The sequence below is a fragment of the Pteropus medius genome, unplaced genomic scaffold, assembly GCF_902729225.1.
Source record: "Pteropus medius unplaced genomic scaffold, Ma_sr-lr_union100, whole genome shotgun sequence".
Taxonomy (NCBI): domain Eukaryota; kingdom Metazoa; phylum Chordata; class Mammalia; order Chiroptera; family Pteropodidae; genus Pteropus; species Pteropus medius.
In genome coordinates this window covers 27,284,220-27,301,519 of record NW_024349802.1, presented here as the reverse complement: position 1 = coordinate 27,301,519, position 17,300 = coordinate 27,284,220, and the positions used below count along the sequence as shown (strand labels likewise).

General features: G+C 33.9%; 1 protein-coding gene across 2 annotated transcripts in view; it reads left to right on the top strand.

Annotated features, from left to right (window-relative positions):
- The window catches only part of UBE2E2 (ubiquitin conjugating enzyme E2 E2), a 287,961-nt gene that overhangs the window by 639 nt on the left and 270,022 nt on the right, over nucleotides 1-17,300 (top strand). For both annotated transcript variants that reach the window (XM_039836763.1, XM_039836764.1), the window contains exons 2-3: nucleotides 4,596-4,779; nucleotides 13,455-13,505. In XM_039836763.1, the coding sequence (XP_039692697.1) occupies nucleotides 4,604-4,779; nucleotides 13,455-13,505 (227 nt within the window). In that variant the 5' untranslated portion in view covers nucleotides 4,596-4,603. The remainder of the gene's footprint in view (nucleotides 1-4,595; nucleotides 4,780-13,454; nucleotides 13,506-17,300) is intronic.

Below are 17,300 nucleotides of genomic sequence, written 5' to 3'. Positions count from 1 at the left end.
CCATCTTCTACCCCCTTCTGTTCTCGGTTCCCCATCCTCTGCCACCCTCCCAGCCCCTTCCCTCTCCCAGCCGCATCCTGGAACTAAGTCTTTGCAAAAGTACAAGATAAATGTCACGGTGGAAAGTGCCCGGCTTGATCTTTTGCTATTTTCCCTAATTGCATAATTGCTGCACATGGTGTCTCTCCTGGTGAGTGCCGAGTCTGGCTTCACCGCCAACGCTGCACACCCGTGGCCCGGCAGGAGAAGACCTTGTTCGGTGTGTTTGTGTATCCACTGGTGTGGAGTGTGTTGTATTGGTCTTTTGTGAAGCCTAGCTCCTGTCACACTTTGGAGCCAAAGCCCATTTTTTTCTCGTCTCTTCTCTGCAGCCCCCACTGGCCTGGTTTGAAACTGGATTCTCCCCCCCCCTTCCCCCCGCTCCCCGCGCCTCTCTTCTCTCATAATGTTTTGATCCTTTTGCCCTTTACCATTTCTAATGAAGATAAAGCGTAGCTTCTTGTGGCTTTTTTCCCCTCACGACCAACCAGAAATGTCCAATCCATCTTCCCTTAAGGAAATTAAGGCCGCTTTAGAAAGACATCATCCTGTGCTCGGTGGCTGTTAGACCTATTTGCATGTTTTCAAGATTCACCGTTTTGTATTGTGTATACTTGAGAGTCTACTCAAATATTTTTATTTAAAAGTACAAAGGGTTTACCTTCAGATAATCTCGTGCTTCAGAAAGATTTTAAGCTCTTAGTTTTTTAGCCTTGGTTCTTCAAAAAGTATGTTTTGAATATGTGATAATTTAGTCTGGACCTGGGAATCTAAATATTTATGTTTACTCAAACAGTTTGGGTACTCCTTGGTATATGGGCAGTTGCTTATGATGGAGGGTTTTCATATACTGTCATATCCCATTTTATCTCCCCCAGGACATAACGCCTTTTCCTTAAAAATCAGGTGTTCCACTATTATTTCCTGCATAAATATCTTTACACATAAGTGGAAAGCTGGATCTTGCTAGATGCTGTGTATGTAATATAAATTATTTTATTTCACATTTTAGAAGAGTTTAGAAACGTGAGTAGGAAGACATAGCAAGATATCAAATGACAGAATTAACCGTTTTCCTGTTGTAAAAGCTCGAGTGGACATTTGCTTTTGCAGTTTTATACCACAAGATACAGTTATAAGGCTTATCTGGACAGTAATCCAGATTTATGGAGGGAGTATAGTTGCTTTTATTGTATCAGTATATAACCAAATCATTTCGTTTTTATGGAACATATGAGTTTCCTTCACTACATGTTGCTAATTTCCAGGACTGTAATTACACCATAGAGTACATAGCTAATACAGGCTTAGATAATTTGTGTGTTAAAGAAGGAACAATATCTAAACTCTTAATATAACATGTTTGAAGAAAGCTTTACTATTTTATGTTTAGAAACCAAGTTTTACTTTGAGTCCAAAGTAAAAATATAAATTGAAATATCTTTGAAACTGTCATTGATGAGTAGCTCTGCTTATAAGCCTGGGATTTAAATTTAGCTTCCCTCTAGATCAGATGATTGGATCAAATTAGCTGTTTAGAAATTAATCTTGAAGATAATTTTAAAATATTCCTTTTGAAGATAACATTTAGAGAGTTTTAATTCAGGAATTCACGTGTACTTTAGGAAAACAAAACAGCAGCTTATACTTATAACTAATTGAAACACTCATGGACTATTTTTCTTCATAAAAATTAGTTGCCATTTGAGTGGTACAATAATTTTCTTCCAATACTTTTCATGTAATTAGGCATTTGAAAAACAAAACCAGCCTTACACTTGATATTTGAAAAAGATATGAAAACTTTGTTTCTAAAAGTTTCTATAGTGGTTATTAGTGGCCTCAGATGAATTTATTATCCCTAAGTTAAGATTTGGATGAAATAAAATATCTTAGGTCGTGATTGGAATTAATTTTTGTTTGTTGTGAAACTGTAGAAAGTATACATCTATTTGGGTATTTTAAATAATGTTTTTAATAGTTCTCTAGTGAGACTAATTTTAGTCCTCTGATATTCTGGAGCAGTTTATGAAACTCGGGTTTTTATAGCTCAGTTTACATCATTGAATAGTCTTTTAAGTAATTATATATTTATGGCATTATTAGTATATAAATGCGCACAAATAAGAATATTAAGAATGTGTCATATAACTAACGAAATATACAACTGAAACTAGGCACAGTTTATTAAACTGAAGCTCCAGCTTTAGTAACAATTTTATTTCATTTGTTTCCATGTATTTGTCATGTAAGGGATTGCTTTTGGTTAAGATGTATAAAATGATTTCTCACTCATTTCTTAAAATATTGCCGGCAGCATTTTGCTACATGCTAGGACCTTTCCCTGAGAATTGTTCTCTCACTCTCATGCACATCTGCTCTATCTAAATGCTCTTATGTACATACTTATAAGATTTTAAACTTATATATTTTAACTGAAAGAAGTTAGCTGGAAAAAAAAATGTTGAATCCAAGGATGAGAATTAAAATGAAATAAAAATGAAAAAAAAGCAAGAAATATGTTAGGACTGTTAGAGCTAGACATGAAACATACTGATATAAAATTTCAGTATTCTATTAAGTGACTTTAGTGCTCATAAAAGATGTCACAGCTGTGGAGACTGATGCTCTCCATTTACAGAGTAGGTAGGAAAGCAGTCAGATTTCCCTGTTAGTGTGTTTCAGAGCTGTTTGGGGAGACCTATTTTTGTTTGGCTTGGGGAAAGGGAGATGTTCAGGTTGAGTGGGGGAGGGGGCAGTGGTGATGTGTTTACATGATATTTCCTTGAAGGCATTCATTTTCTATGAATCTTCACCTCTCTGAGCTTTCCGATTCTTCCATTAGCAAGCTACAAGTTAAATCTTTGGTGATGATAAATTTTCATGCTTGTCAACTAGCTATGCATTTGGACTAATTACAGTAATAAAAAACAGGGCTTTATTTAAGGTATCTTTTTTTTACATATTGTTATTCTTGATCATATCAAAAACGATATAAAAAATAATGTATCTTTTTCAAAAGGAACTTGTTCTATTTATCTGTGAGTTTTAAAGGTATATTTTGTGTTAAGGTCACTTCTTAAAGGTACATAGTTCTGTTTTTTAAAGAAGAGATGCCTGAGAAGGTAACTCTATGCTGCTGAAAGTGGTTTTTAAGTGACAGAAACATGGTGAGCACAGGGCCCTTTAGAGTTTAGGCATCCGTTTTGTCAGTTTGGTTTTGGATTCGTCAGTACACTTGAAACTAGTTGGGTCATGAGGGATGTAGTCACAGTAATTAAGCCCAGAAATTGATTATGATAGAATGACAGATGAGAGGGGTTATCCCTTTCACTTACTGCAATTTTTTGTGTCTGCTATTCAGCGTATAACAGCTACCTGTGTATTAACGTATTGAGGAAATTGAGTTGGTAATCAGAGCTGCTTGGGGAGCATGAACTCAGCAAAGGGAATTTGAAAGCCTTGAAGGATATTTCATTCAGACTAGGAGGAAGAAAAGAATCCTTCAATACAGTCTCCATCTCTTGTGAAACATGTTTCTTGGTATATTGCTGGATCAATGCTGACACTGTCATACAGTACAGTTTTTATTTGGAATTATGCAGGCTTTGTGTTATCACAAAGGTTACTGAAAACAGTTGACTGGTTGAGAGGATTTTAACCTTAGCCTAGTCCTGAGGATATGTTTATTGGATATGGATGGGAAAGTGTCCCTTATTTCTCTGTTCCTGCGGCTGTTTTCACTCACCTCTGTTATAGCATATAGCAAGTTGGTTTACCCACTACCCCAAATTTCTCATGCTTGGGGGACCAAAGTGCCTGGTGGAGAGTAGGCCCTCACTTTTTTTTTTTTGTACCAACTTTATTGACATGTAATTCACATACTATAAAATTCATCCTTTTAAAATGTATAATTTGGTGCTTTTTAGAATACTTACAGTTGTGTAACATCACTATTACATAATTTCAGAATATTTTCATCAACCCCAAAAGGAAACTTTATACCTATTAACAGTCCTTCCTCATTCTTCCTTTACTCTTAGTCCCTGGCAACCACTTACTGACCTTTCTGTCTCTGTCTCTGCCTATTGTGGACATTCATATAAATGGAATCACACAGTTTATGGACCCTTGTGACTGGCTTATTTCACTTAGCATAATGTTTTCAAAGTGCACCCATGTTGTAGCATATAAATGCTGTATTTCATTCCTTTATATGGTTGAATAATATTCATTGTGTGGATATACCACATTGCTTTATCCATTTTGTCAGTGGACATTTGAGTTGTTTCCTCTTTTTGGCTCTGTGAATAATGTTGCTGTGAACATTTCGTGTATATATTTTGTATGTTTTTATTTCTCTTCTCAGTACATTTTGAGTGGATGAAAGAAGTATTTTGGCAATTCCTAGAGCTGTTTTGTAAATGACCAAGTTATTCCTTTTATACTAGTTTTACTTGTTCTATTTTGAGGCTCATTTTTTCTCTATTCTCGAGGTACCTTACTCTAGTTCTCCCACAACTGAATAAATGTTTTTTGTTGTTTCTTTAATCTAGGATCTAAAATGTCCACTGAGGCACAAAGAGTTGATGACAGTCCAAGCACTAGTGGAGGAAGTTCTGATGGAGACCAACGTGAAACTGTTCAGCAAGAACCAGAAAGAGAACAAGTTCAGCCCAAGAAAAAGGAGGGGAAAATATCCAGCAAAACAGCTGCTAAATTGTCAACTAGTGCTAAAAGGTACCTTAGTAATTGTAATCTTTTTATTTTTTGTATCAATTTATCATCTTAAGTTCTACTTTTCTGTTGCAGTTAATCGTTTTTCTGGGGTGTGAACCATGAGGTTCATGAATTTTTTTCTTCAAGATTATTTCTTTTACATGGTTTTAATTGTAGGCAATATGAATTTTTTGGTATTTAATATCAGTTAAACAGCATGGCAGATTAATAAAGTACATATCGCATGTGTGTCTGTATTTATGGTTAGGTGAACATATACAGGAAAATGCATGTAAAAATGTATTGATTTGATTTATACTTACTTGATTATAAACATTTTATTTTGTTTAGTAACCTAGAATAGAGAGCAAGACTCTTAAAATAATTACTGAATGATAGCATTTTTTCTACTGCTCCGTGTTAGAAAAGTGAGAAATGCTGGTGTTTATAACAGATTCATCTTGGTTTCATTATGTTAGGCAGTGGGTCAGTCTTGATACAGATTTTCTTTTTCTCTAGAAAATAGATAGATCTGGAAGGTAGATATTTGAATGATTCTGTATTGCCACATCAATTGCTTATGATCATTGACATGTCATCAGACTCAGCATAGGCAATCTGCTTGAATATTGTTACATTATTGAATATCTCTTGGAAAATAGTTTAAAGGTAAATTAAATTTAGCAGAGTCCTGATTCTGTGATTTAATGTTCTTGTTTTGCTCTAATACCTTTTATTATATCAAATAGGAAGTATAAATAAATGCAGTCTAAGTTTTAGGCATTGTGGGTTGTCTGAATGCTGAATGATAGCTTTATATTTTATTGGAGAGTGTGGATTCAAGAAAACTCCTTTCCCAAAGATCAAAAACAATTATGATCAAGTAGACCTTGTTTCTCTCTGGCCTGGTCAGTCTTCAGGATTGGGGCTAACCAACTCAGGCCTCTTGTGAGACATGACTTTCTAGGGAGAGATGTTGGAGTGATGGCAAGTGATCAGCAACCCATTCCCAGAGACTAGAGTAGTTAGTTTCCCCTTCCCAGAAGTGTATTGCTGATCCTTGGCCTTTGTTGAAGGAGTCGTGTGAAAGTCAGATAGCCTTGAACTTTAAACCTTTAAACCACTATACAGAACTTGCTAGTGTGGGGAAGAGGATTTAGTTAGTTTTTGCTATCACACCTCAAGTCCAGAGAGCCTCACTTGGCTGACCCTAACCCTCTGCCACCTGGCCACAACACAAAATGACCTGCTGCTAAGAAATGGAGGGTGGAATTAGCATGGATAAGAAAGATGGGAATGGGGAAAATATGACATCTAGATTAAAGAAAATTGGGGGGGGATGGGTAAGAGATATTCAAGTACAGATTGTGGCCCTATGTAAATGAAGAAACTAATTTAGTCCTCAGCTTCTAATAGTGAGGGTTTTTAAAGGGCCTCTTCAGCTTATCAGAAGGGGAGAGGATGGGCTGGCCAGGTCTGTGGGGCATAGAATCTGGAGAGTGCTTCTGTCAGTCTGAGCTCTGTTTTCCTATGACTGCTAATTAGCAAAGACTCCTGCCTGCCTTTGTGAGACCTTGCCTTTTTCCTGGCTGGGAGTGACACCATAAATACTTCAAATTCATATTTATTGGGCAAATAGAGAGTGAACTGTATAACGTGTGAAAGTGAGGATGAATTTTTTCAGGTACATGGGTCGTCTTTTACTTCATTTTATTACAGTGTTTACAAAGTATAGGTTATATATTCAAACCTACTTTTCCTTCCTCCCCCCTCTTTAAATAGAGGATAAAACCTAGTTTGAGATAGTATGGGTGTGTGCCCGATTGTCACTTAATAGAAATTGGTATTATTATATTGAGTTGCTTCTTGTCTGAAAGAATCCCTTTGTTGACAAATTCATTGAATTAATCTGTGATTTTCAAATTGTGATTTGTGACCTTCCTCTAGAAGGTCCTGGATGGTTTATGAATGACAGTGTCTGAAGTGACTTAGTCATTTATCATTTGTTTTAAATATAAAAATGCTGTTTCACTGTTAATTTTTTAAGTTAAAAAAAAAAAAAAAGCTTAGTTCTTCTCCCTCTTCTTCCCTAAATCTAGGTGATGGTAAAGTTATCATTTTCCATCTCTGCTTAAGTTGTTAGAACTGGGGAAAAATTTGAGAATCTTAAGGGTAGGGACCTATATATCTTTATAAATCACCATTGTGTCCACAGTGCCTAATATAGTAGGGTTATAATATTTACTGGTTGTCTTAGAGTTTTGAGTTTATTTTAGGAATTGGATCTTCCATGGATATTAGGATTCAAGTACTAATGTGTTCAGAAGATTCAGTTAGAGGTAGTTTCAAAATAAAACTCTTATTTATACTTTATTATTCAATTGATCTTTATTCAGATGAGAAGTCTTTTCTAAATAGCGTCATTTTATGAGAGATGATTAATCAGAAGTAGTGTAGAGCTTGGACTCTAGAGATAGGATCTGGATTTGAGTCTAGGTTCTGGCATTTAGTAGCCTGGTGATCTTCGATACTTAATTTAACATTTCTAAGCCTCAGTTTCCTCTTCTGTAAAATGGACATAATAATGGTACCATCTTCACAGGGCCATTGTGAGGACTAAATGTGATAAAACATTTATTTCGCACATAGATATCACACACTAACACTGTCATTTAGACTTTGTGCCAGTTAAAGTGCACAATACTATTTTTCAAGCCCATTCAATAAATTTTAGGAAAATGAGGTATATGTTAACCTCTGGGGACTTAATGCTGTTGTTAAATTAGAAACACTTAAATGCTATAATTATATACATTTTATAGTAACTAAAGGAGAATACTTTGCACAGAGATGCTCAACTGAATTAAATATACTGTAATTATAAAATTAATAATTTGGTGTAGAAACATGTTTCTTGAAAAAAATCTCAGTTTTCAGGTAATACAGAAAAGTGATGTAGGATACAAAAATCATTTAAGTGGATATTTTATTTAAACGATTGTATAAATTAATTTGTCTTTTTTAGAGTTAAGGGGAAGATTATAGTTATATCCTTGATGCATTTTTGGCAAGAATTTGTTTAAGAAATTGGTATGTTTTTATCACAGTCTGTTCTCTTGATAGTGTCTGTATCACTCTTGTTATATTTGCATGTATGTAGTTAGACTATGTCTGCAGTGACAGATTTTGATGATATTATTAAATTTACTAATCAATTCCATAAAACGTATTTTGAGCTCTTCATTGAATTGACTACTGCTTCTTTTATGTGTTGACAGATTTATAAATGTACATTCATTACAAATTAACTTTGTTTAGAGCAGACATTGTGATTTTATTGGACAAAATATAATAGTGTGTGTATATATACTGTGTATGTGTATGTGTGTGTATGTGTGTATATATATACACACAATAATATATACATATTATATAATTCTATATATATATAATTCTAGGAGTGATATTTGGTTTTAGACTTGATTTTTGTTAGGTTGAAAGGTAGATTCTAATGTGTTTCACCTTTCTAATATTCTAGTGAACTTTTATTATATGGGATCATTTAAGTTTGTTTTCTACATGAGAATGAAGTGTAGTACTCCTTACGGATAATCCTTTGCAATTACTCTTATTTTCTTGATTCTAAATGTACATTTAAAAACTTTTTAATGTTTCTGAAATTGGGATGCATCTTACTATTGATGTGCAAAGTCATTTAATTGAAGGGGTTTTAAAAATCAGTGGTCTCTTAGAATCACAGATGCGTAGTACAGTTGACCCTTGAACAGCATAGGTTTGTACTGTGCAAGTCCACTTAAATGCAGAATTTTTTCAATAAATACTTGCACTGTTTTTGTCTTGCAATTGGAAGTTGGGAATTTGGAAGGCCAGCTGTATGTATTTATTTACGCTATTTTATATAGGGACTTGAGCATCCACAGATTTTGATATACGAGGGGTGGTCCTGGAACCAGTCCCCTGTGGATACCAAGTATAGTTAAGTTATGGAGAGTCAAAATACATGAATTTTCGACTGTGAGATGGTGGGTGCCCGTAACCCCATTGTTGTTCAAAGGTCAACGCTACGTATAGTAGTTCCCCCTTATCTGCGGTTTTACTTTCCACAGTTTCAATTACCTGAGGTCAACTGCAGTCTGAAAATATTAAATAAAAAATTTCAGAAATAAACAATTCACAAATTTTAAATTGTATGCTGTTCTGAGTAGTATAATGAAATCTTAATCCTACCTGGAATGTTAATCATCCTTTTGTCTATCATATCCATGCTGTCTATGCTACCTGCCCTTTAGCCATCTCACTTATCAAATTGACTGTCATAGTATTGCAGTGCTTCGGTTCAGGTAACCCTTATTTTACTTAATGAAAGCCACAAAGGTAAGAGTAGAGATGCTGGCAATTCAGATATGCCGAAGAGAAGCCATGAAAGAGCTTCCTTTAAGTGAAAAGGTGAACGTTTTCAACTTAAAAGAAAAAGATCATATGTGGAGGTTAAGACCTAGGGTAAGAACTAATCTACCTATGACACTGCCCAGTTTATAAATTAAACCCTATCATAGGTATGTATATATAGGAAAAAAACTTTATACATGTGGAGATTTCAGGCATCCATCGGGAGTCTGAGACCGTATCCCCTATGGATAATGGCAAGGGTGGGGTGGGTTTGGGGGGACTACTGTATCACCATTCAGAATTAAATTCTAGGCTTATTATTTGCAATGGCTCTGTGTTTTTTGGGTTAATTCAGAGACTACTATGAGATTTAAAAATTTTTAGTAATTAGTTGCAAATTTCTTCTTGAGACTAAGTTCATTTTGGGAGGTTTGTCCGGTTGATTCAATTGCTTAGAAAAGGAGTTCTCAGGTGACTGAGGAATGCAGTCCATAGGGGAATATAGGAAAGTCATCTAGGTGGGGCAAAGTAGGAACTGCCAAGAAGACACCTTTGCAAATCTCCATGTCTATATTATGTTTGGACTTGAGTGAATTGTCGAATTTTCTTTAATCTAAAATATGTGTTTTAAACATGTCACTACATATACACTGCTTCATTTTTCTGATTAATCCAATAAGTTGATGTTAGAATGAGTGCTTATATTGTCTCCATTTTGTATAATTTTGGTCCCATATTCAATTAAGTCTGAACGAACCAGGATTGTTATTCCCCCATCATTCCCCTTTCTTTTTAGCAAATGGCAGTTATATGCTGTATGCGTAAACGTTCCTGGATAGAGGTATTAGGTGAAGTCTTAGAGGTTTAGTCTGTATTTTGCTTCTGACTTATTTTAGTAACTATGTGCAGTTGCTGAATTCCGTATCCTGATAACCAAAGAAGTGGCATTGCCAGGTGGAAATTGGAAATTTAGGCAATTATCTAGTTGATTTATGTCTAAAGAAATAAATTTGTCTTAAAAGGTCTGATAAAGAAAGAGGTCTTTTTGTTTGTTTGACTTAGCAAGTTAATTGCCTTTCACCTTACCAGTTTACAATAACTAGCCTTAGTTTCCTCATCTTTTAAATGGGGACCGATAAAACAGTAATACTCAGAATTCTGTGAGATTTATTAATTCACTCTTAATAGCATAAGATCATCATGTGAAAGGTACACTGAAAGTGTGAATTATTGATGCTTTCTCATTTTTTCTTGCTTTAAGGGACAGTGCCTGAAATAGCTACCTCCCCTACCCCACAAGTCAAGACTGAGAAACAATATATACCATGATCACAACTTTTGAGATAGAATTGTATTGCTGTCATTGAAAACAGCAGGACATCTTGCAACCGTTTAAGTAGCGTAATTTTTTTTTTTTTGGTCAAGAGAAATGCAATCATTTTTAGGTAACAGTGGCTCAAAATGTAATATATTGACTCACTGTTCAGAGTTTATCAGCTTTTTGTATTGAATAATTAGATTTGGAATTATAGACATCTGGAGCGGTTCAAGTTCCATTATAGAATTCTATGGCAGAAAATTATGATATATCAATTTCTTTAAGCCAAAAGGGACAGTATAAGTATAAAGCAAGATGACTTATTTGAGAGATCCCAATGAAGTTCTTTTATGTTAAAAATAGTGTTCTTTGACAATTAAAGCATGCTCTTTTGAATACTTTTTCTTTTGGTCCTCTTAGTTTAAAAATAACTTGTAAAAGTTATTCATGTTCTGGTAACAAATTAAGTAGTACAGGGACATTTCTGATGGAAAGCAATAGTTTTCTGTCCAAACACCCTTCCTATCCAAATTTTATTCCCTTGAACAAATTCTTTTAGCTGTCTCTGATTTTAGTCCTATTGGTTTTCGGTAGAACTCTAAACAATATACTTACATCTAGTTGTTAAATTGTTAACATAAATAATATCTTTTGACTTTTTGCTGTGAAATTTGAGAATGTAGCTTGTTTACCTACTCTTTTCCCTTCTCTCAGTTAATGATAGTTACATTAAAAAAATATATTGGTTGTCTTTCTAAACTAAATAATATATTTAAGCCACCATTTCTTATTCCTTTAAATTTCAAAAGTATTTATTAGATCCCTACTTTGTAAAATGGGGATAGTAATATCTTCATTCTTCTGTCTACTCACACCCATCCTCCATCCACTTTTTGCTTATTTCTATTAGCTACACTTAATTTTACATCTTTAAGATTAATAACATTTACATTGTGTAGTGTTACTACAACCTATCTTCTCTGCTTTATTTATAAGACTAATAAATTGTCTGACCATTTAGTATATTTAAATATTCAGTGCCAGACCAAAAGGTTGTTAGGATTAGGTTTCCTACAAGTCTAATGTCACGATCTCCAGACTACTCAGTGAGTCAACATTTAGGCAAAATATATCAGATCTCTTCTTTTCCTTAACATTTGTTACTTAATTAAAATTATTTTACTTTTCAGTTACCTTCATATTTGATCTATGATTTTCTTACAGAAGTGCTTTTCTTCTGGGATTTCTGGTTGCCTTTCTTTGTTTTCCTCCTCAAATAATGTGTCTTTATTCTATCTTTATGCACTCTGCAGCCCCCTCTTGGCCATCTCAACCTGTTTAATTTACACGCATCCACTTTGTCTTCCAGAAATAAACTGAAACTTCCCATTCATTGATGATCACCTCCTTATCTTTGCTGATTATTCCTTTTTAAATTTCCTGTATCTTCTCCCACTAGGTGGGGTCCTGCAGGAGTGGGAAGTGAATATGTGTGCTCGGTTTTCTCTCTTTAACCTGGACTTACCATTTAGTTTTCAAGTGCCTAGTTTACATTTTTCTGTGAAATCTATAAAGGTGTTCTCCTATATCAGATCTTTGAGACTTCTCTCATTTAATTGTGGGCCACTTGTACTTTATATGCATATAAACATCATAGAATCCATATTAGAAGGAAATCATATGTTTTAAAGATAAAAGAGATAATGGAATTTGTCCTAGTTAACCTCTTCATTTTATAGGACAGAAAGTTGAGGGTAAACGAGAGAGCAGGTGTGAACAGTCTGTTTACCCAAGGACTCTCAGTTAATGGCATGGCAGAATTAAAATGAAAGTTTTCTTGGCTTTGAATTTATTGGCCTTGTTCTACTTTAATGCCTTCCCGGCCTTGAATCACATGGCTTAGAGAAGTGAAAGTTATATTAGTAGCGTGCAGTTCCCTTAGGAAGTTGGTGCCAGTCCTTTTGGAGGAGTTTTATCTATTCCGATAGTTCCATTTGTTGTTTTGAAAAAAACCTTAGAATTAAACTGAGAATATATGTTTTTGTTCAAATTTTTGTTTTTAAGGTACGTTAGTCAGCTATTGTCCATATACTATTACAGTGATTACCAGACAGTAGGCATGGAGCAATTAGTAAATCTCATGTTTAAAAACCAAAGGAGAAGAAATGCTTTTGAGAATTTTTTTTTTTAACAAAGCTTGGCTTAATGCATGAATGATAGTTAAGATCTTGCTAAGTATTGTCTGACAAAACAATATAGCACTGTTAACCTTTGTGTATGTATATATCCGGGGTTAGATGCAGTTAAAAGTCAAAGTTGAAAATAACACATGAGAACAAAAGTAGGTTTAAAAAAAGTTCTCTTTTTTTCTTTGCATGAAGTTCATGTAACGACATTAAAATGATTATTCACATATTATGATAGTCTTAGCAGAAGGAACAATGTCAAACTTGAAAGCCTCAACCTGCTCCAACCTAGAGGTTTCAGGGAGGAATACCATATATATTTTGATAGCAGTTTCAGGTGTTGGAATGACATCCTGATAATTGTTTCTTCAATTGATTGAATCAGTCAGGATGCTTGGATTTAATTTAATATGATCATCTTTTTATTCTGTGTGGGGATATTCTAGTGCAAATCAAAAGTTGGAATGATCCATAGATAATCTAGCAAACGTTTCCATTTTAAGCCAGAAGTTATCAATAGTTTAATGAAATTTTAAGTCACGGTATTGCTTCCACAGGCTATATGCACTGAATAATGGCCAATCTTGTTACACTTTGTAGTTTTTCAAAATCATGACAGAAATTAAGACTTTGTTGTTGTTTTATACAACATGATTTATACATTAATATTTCAAATTAAAAACATGCAAATGGGAAATATTAGTGTAAAGGTTTAATATTTTAATGACATATTAAGAGAGTGAAGACATTTTAACATAACTTTTTTTGTCTTTATTTTAAAGAATTCAGAAGGAACTTGCAGAAATTACGTTGGACCCTCCTCCCAACTGTAGGTAAGTACTTGTGGATTTTTATTTATTTTTATCTTTTACAGAAGTCATAATTGAACTGCTATTCTGGTGTGTAACTATTGTTGTAGTCTGTTTATTAGTAAAAACATCATTGTGGTTTAGATTTAAATGACTGTGGAAGGCAGCAGTAGTTGTTGTTTCTGTGCATAAATGGAATATTTAGCAAGTATGTTTATAGTAGTAGAGTGGAGTTGCCAGAAAGAGGGTAATACAATAACAATAAGATAATGAAATTTTAGGGTAACAGATATAATTATTTTTTAGTAAAAGCTGTATTGGAGTCTTAAATGATTTTTTTCATGATAGAATAACAGTGTGGCTAAAATATTTGCTTTTTGATAATTATTCAATTGTTATCTTGCTGCAAATTGATTTTTAAAAGTGCTGTAACATTAAACTGTTCTTCCTGATTTACATAATTTCTTATAGTAATCAGTTGGGATTGAAAATAGGTGATTAGAGGCAATGATGTTAAATTTAAAATACTCATTTATGACCACATGTCATCAATTTTCTGGTCAGAGTTTACTTATAGGAAGTAAAAATACTTGCCTGGAAATGATTAATGATCTACAAATACATAGAAGAAGAGGAGAAAAACAACCTCCAGCTTTATACTGCATCTTGGGTCTGTTGCAGTACTTGGAAGATGGCTGTTTGGCTATTTTCAGACATTTCTTTCTGTTTTGATCTGAGGTCAGTGTTGGAACCACGCCAATATGGAGTTTTTATAGTTCAAATTGGTAGTCTCATGGATTGAAGGTGGGAGGGCAGATTGCAGGAAAATGTTTCCAATATTGAATGCAGGTAGAATTTATTGTTTGGTATGATTTCTGATTTTACTGATCTGTTTTTATCTGAAAGTAAAGATAGCAACTATAGTTATTAATGAAAGTGAAAATTTCACAGATGGATATATTGATAGTTGTCTAGTCGACAATTATTTTGTGTAGGAAAAATTCTAATAAGGTTTATTATGTTGGTATGTTTCTTTACACGAGAGTCATAAATAGTATATAAACTTAAAGTAATGTTCAAAGGATGTTTCACGCAAATAAAACACATTTCTTTGGTAAAACTGTTTAGCAGTAAGAGTTTTTGTTACATTTAAGCCTGTTTCAGATTGCATATCTTTCTTTAGGCTTTGGTGGCCAATTCATGTAAATGGATCGATTTACAGAAAAACTTCAGTTTGAATTAAACCTAAAATTCCTTGTTTCTTAGGATAGTATTTGCTTTAATAGTTTGAATCTCTGCTTTTAAATAAGCTCTATTTTACCACATACATTATTTTTTTTTTAACCTTTTTACAATCGAAATGGTAAATATATGAACTTAATTTATATACTTGCTTAAATTTCAAAAAATTATTGGCAACTAATTTGTTTTAAAGAGCTTTAGTCTCATTTTCGATAGATGAAATCCACATAAAATATGTGATGGTTAGATTGCAACTTTGCTATCATATGTATTACTTTCTAATACATTAGTCTAATTTAGCTTTGATTTATTGCAGATACTAATTTAACTTAAACCAATATATTGTAAATATGCATGAAAACTTATGAGTCTGAGGAAAAGAAATTACGTAATGGTTATTATTTAAATAAAATAATTAAACTATAGTTCTATTTAAAGTAAAAAAGAAAAGTTTATAGTGTTATCTGAAATTTGCAGATTTATGTTGAGCCTTAGTTAATGATATTATTACTGGTTATGTAAGCTCTTTATAAATAAAATATATTTAAATGTGATGTTATGCATAATAAGCTCTTCAGACAGTTTCAGGAAAGATACATACTTTGTTGAATTTCCCCCCCGCACTGCCCCGGTTTTATTGAGATAAAATTGCCATATAGCATTGTAGCAAGGTTCAGGCATACCTTGAAGATATTGCAGGTTTGGTTCTAGACCACTGTAGCCAGTCATTCCCTTTGCTTGTGGAGAGTCTTGCCTTCAATTTAAAAAAAAACAACAACAACAAAACCCCACAAAATCTGTGAAGCCCAGTAAAGTGAAATACAGGAAAACGTGGTACCTACTTTGGTCAATTCGTTTGCTTATGGGAATTTACAAGGAAATCCATTTAATAGTATGACGATTGGATAGCCAGTAAGGTTACTTTAGAAGCAAGGCTGAGGTCTATGGTACAGTGGCTTTGGCTCCTTTTATTGATCCCAAAGTAGTTGATTGGACTGGATCAGGCAGAGATAAAGATCTTGTCTAGTCTCTTCATGTATGTGGTGCTCCTCTTTGGCAAGCAAAGGATTCTCTATGCTGTGGCTGATTCGGAAGTGGTGACTAGTTCTGTGTTCCCTGTTTGCTTGTGCTACTTAATATAGATGTTCAGTGTACTTGTTAAGTGTATTACTGTGATTGTTTGGTGTCAAGTATTTGATTGTAGTTTATAGTAAATGTGCCTACCTATATTTCAGTGAAAATGTGGTTACTATCTTCAGAAAGAGAAGTTAGAGCATGATTTTAGTTTGGCTTATTTTTGGCATAAAGTTCATGTGGGTCCTAATGGCTATAAGGAATTATAGAAATATAGTAAATTAAAGCTATCTGCCTAATAGGAGGAGTCAAAATCCTATTTCCCTAGTATTCCTTTTATATATTACCTTTCCCAGTACACATACCTCTCAAAACTCTGTCTTTTGGTTGCTTGGATAGTTGTTAGCTTGTTTTCACAGATAAAGATTATGTGTTAGGAAAACATCTGTGGGTTTACCTGTTGAGGCAGTTGGAGTGGAGAATGATTTTATCTGTTGTCTTGGTGGGAGTGGGTGGATGTTGCATTCCATTTAGAGTGTAGTTTATTTTTATTTTCTGGAAACTTAACAGACTAGTACAACCCAGTTCTGTGTGTATGTCAAGTTAGAGATGAGATTTCTGAATTTTGGTGCATATCTTATGTGATGCCCAGTGAAGCAATTCTTGGAATTGTATTGAAGGAACAGTGTTTAAGTATTCTGCAAGTCTGTCATTTGAACTTGTTGGAAATATAAAGTCTCCCTGAATTACATCACTCAGTGTAGATAGGTAAGTTTACGCAAGGAATTTTTAGAGGCAGCTACTGTAGTATTTAAATCTTTTTCAGGTTTCGAATGAGCCTAAATATTATTTTTAAAGAGTATACACAAAATACTTTGGATAATAGGTTGAATCGTGTCTTCTTATAGGGAACATATGCCTGTAAATCTTTCAGTTTTCTTTTCACTTTTTTTGTTGTCCTCGAAGTAAAAATGTAACAACACAGGTTTTTTTTTAAAGCTGGATTAAATCATGAGTTTTTAAAAACATTACAACATAAGAATTAATGTTTAAAAACAAAACTTTAATATACATCTAAGAAAGAAGTTTCTGTCCATGAAATCATAGGGTCTGTAGGGCCATAGGCATAGAAAATTATACATAATTTGTGTGAAATTTGGTTATATACTTGTTTTGTATAAATAGTAGAATATATTTTGCTTGGCCTCAGCTCCTATGATGGGTAACATACTTGACCCATAACATTGGCAAGGGCTCATTGTGAAGTCTCTGCAGATTCATAAATGTGTTCATACTGACAGCTGGATTGGAGGTGCTGGGTGATGGCTAGAATTGCTCACTATCTCATTGCCTTACACACCAGCTTAGCTGGATTGAGTGGGTAAAATTCATGCTATACCTTTACAGAGCTCTAACGGATAGGATTGTTGCCTCTTGTAAATGACTGTGTTGTGACCTTGAAGATTCTTCATAAATTGTTAATGCATAGGTGATGTGCTAGTG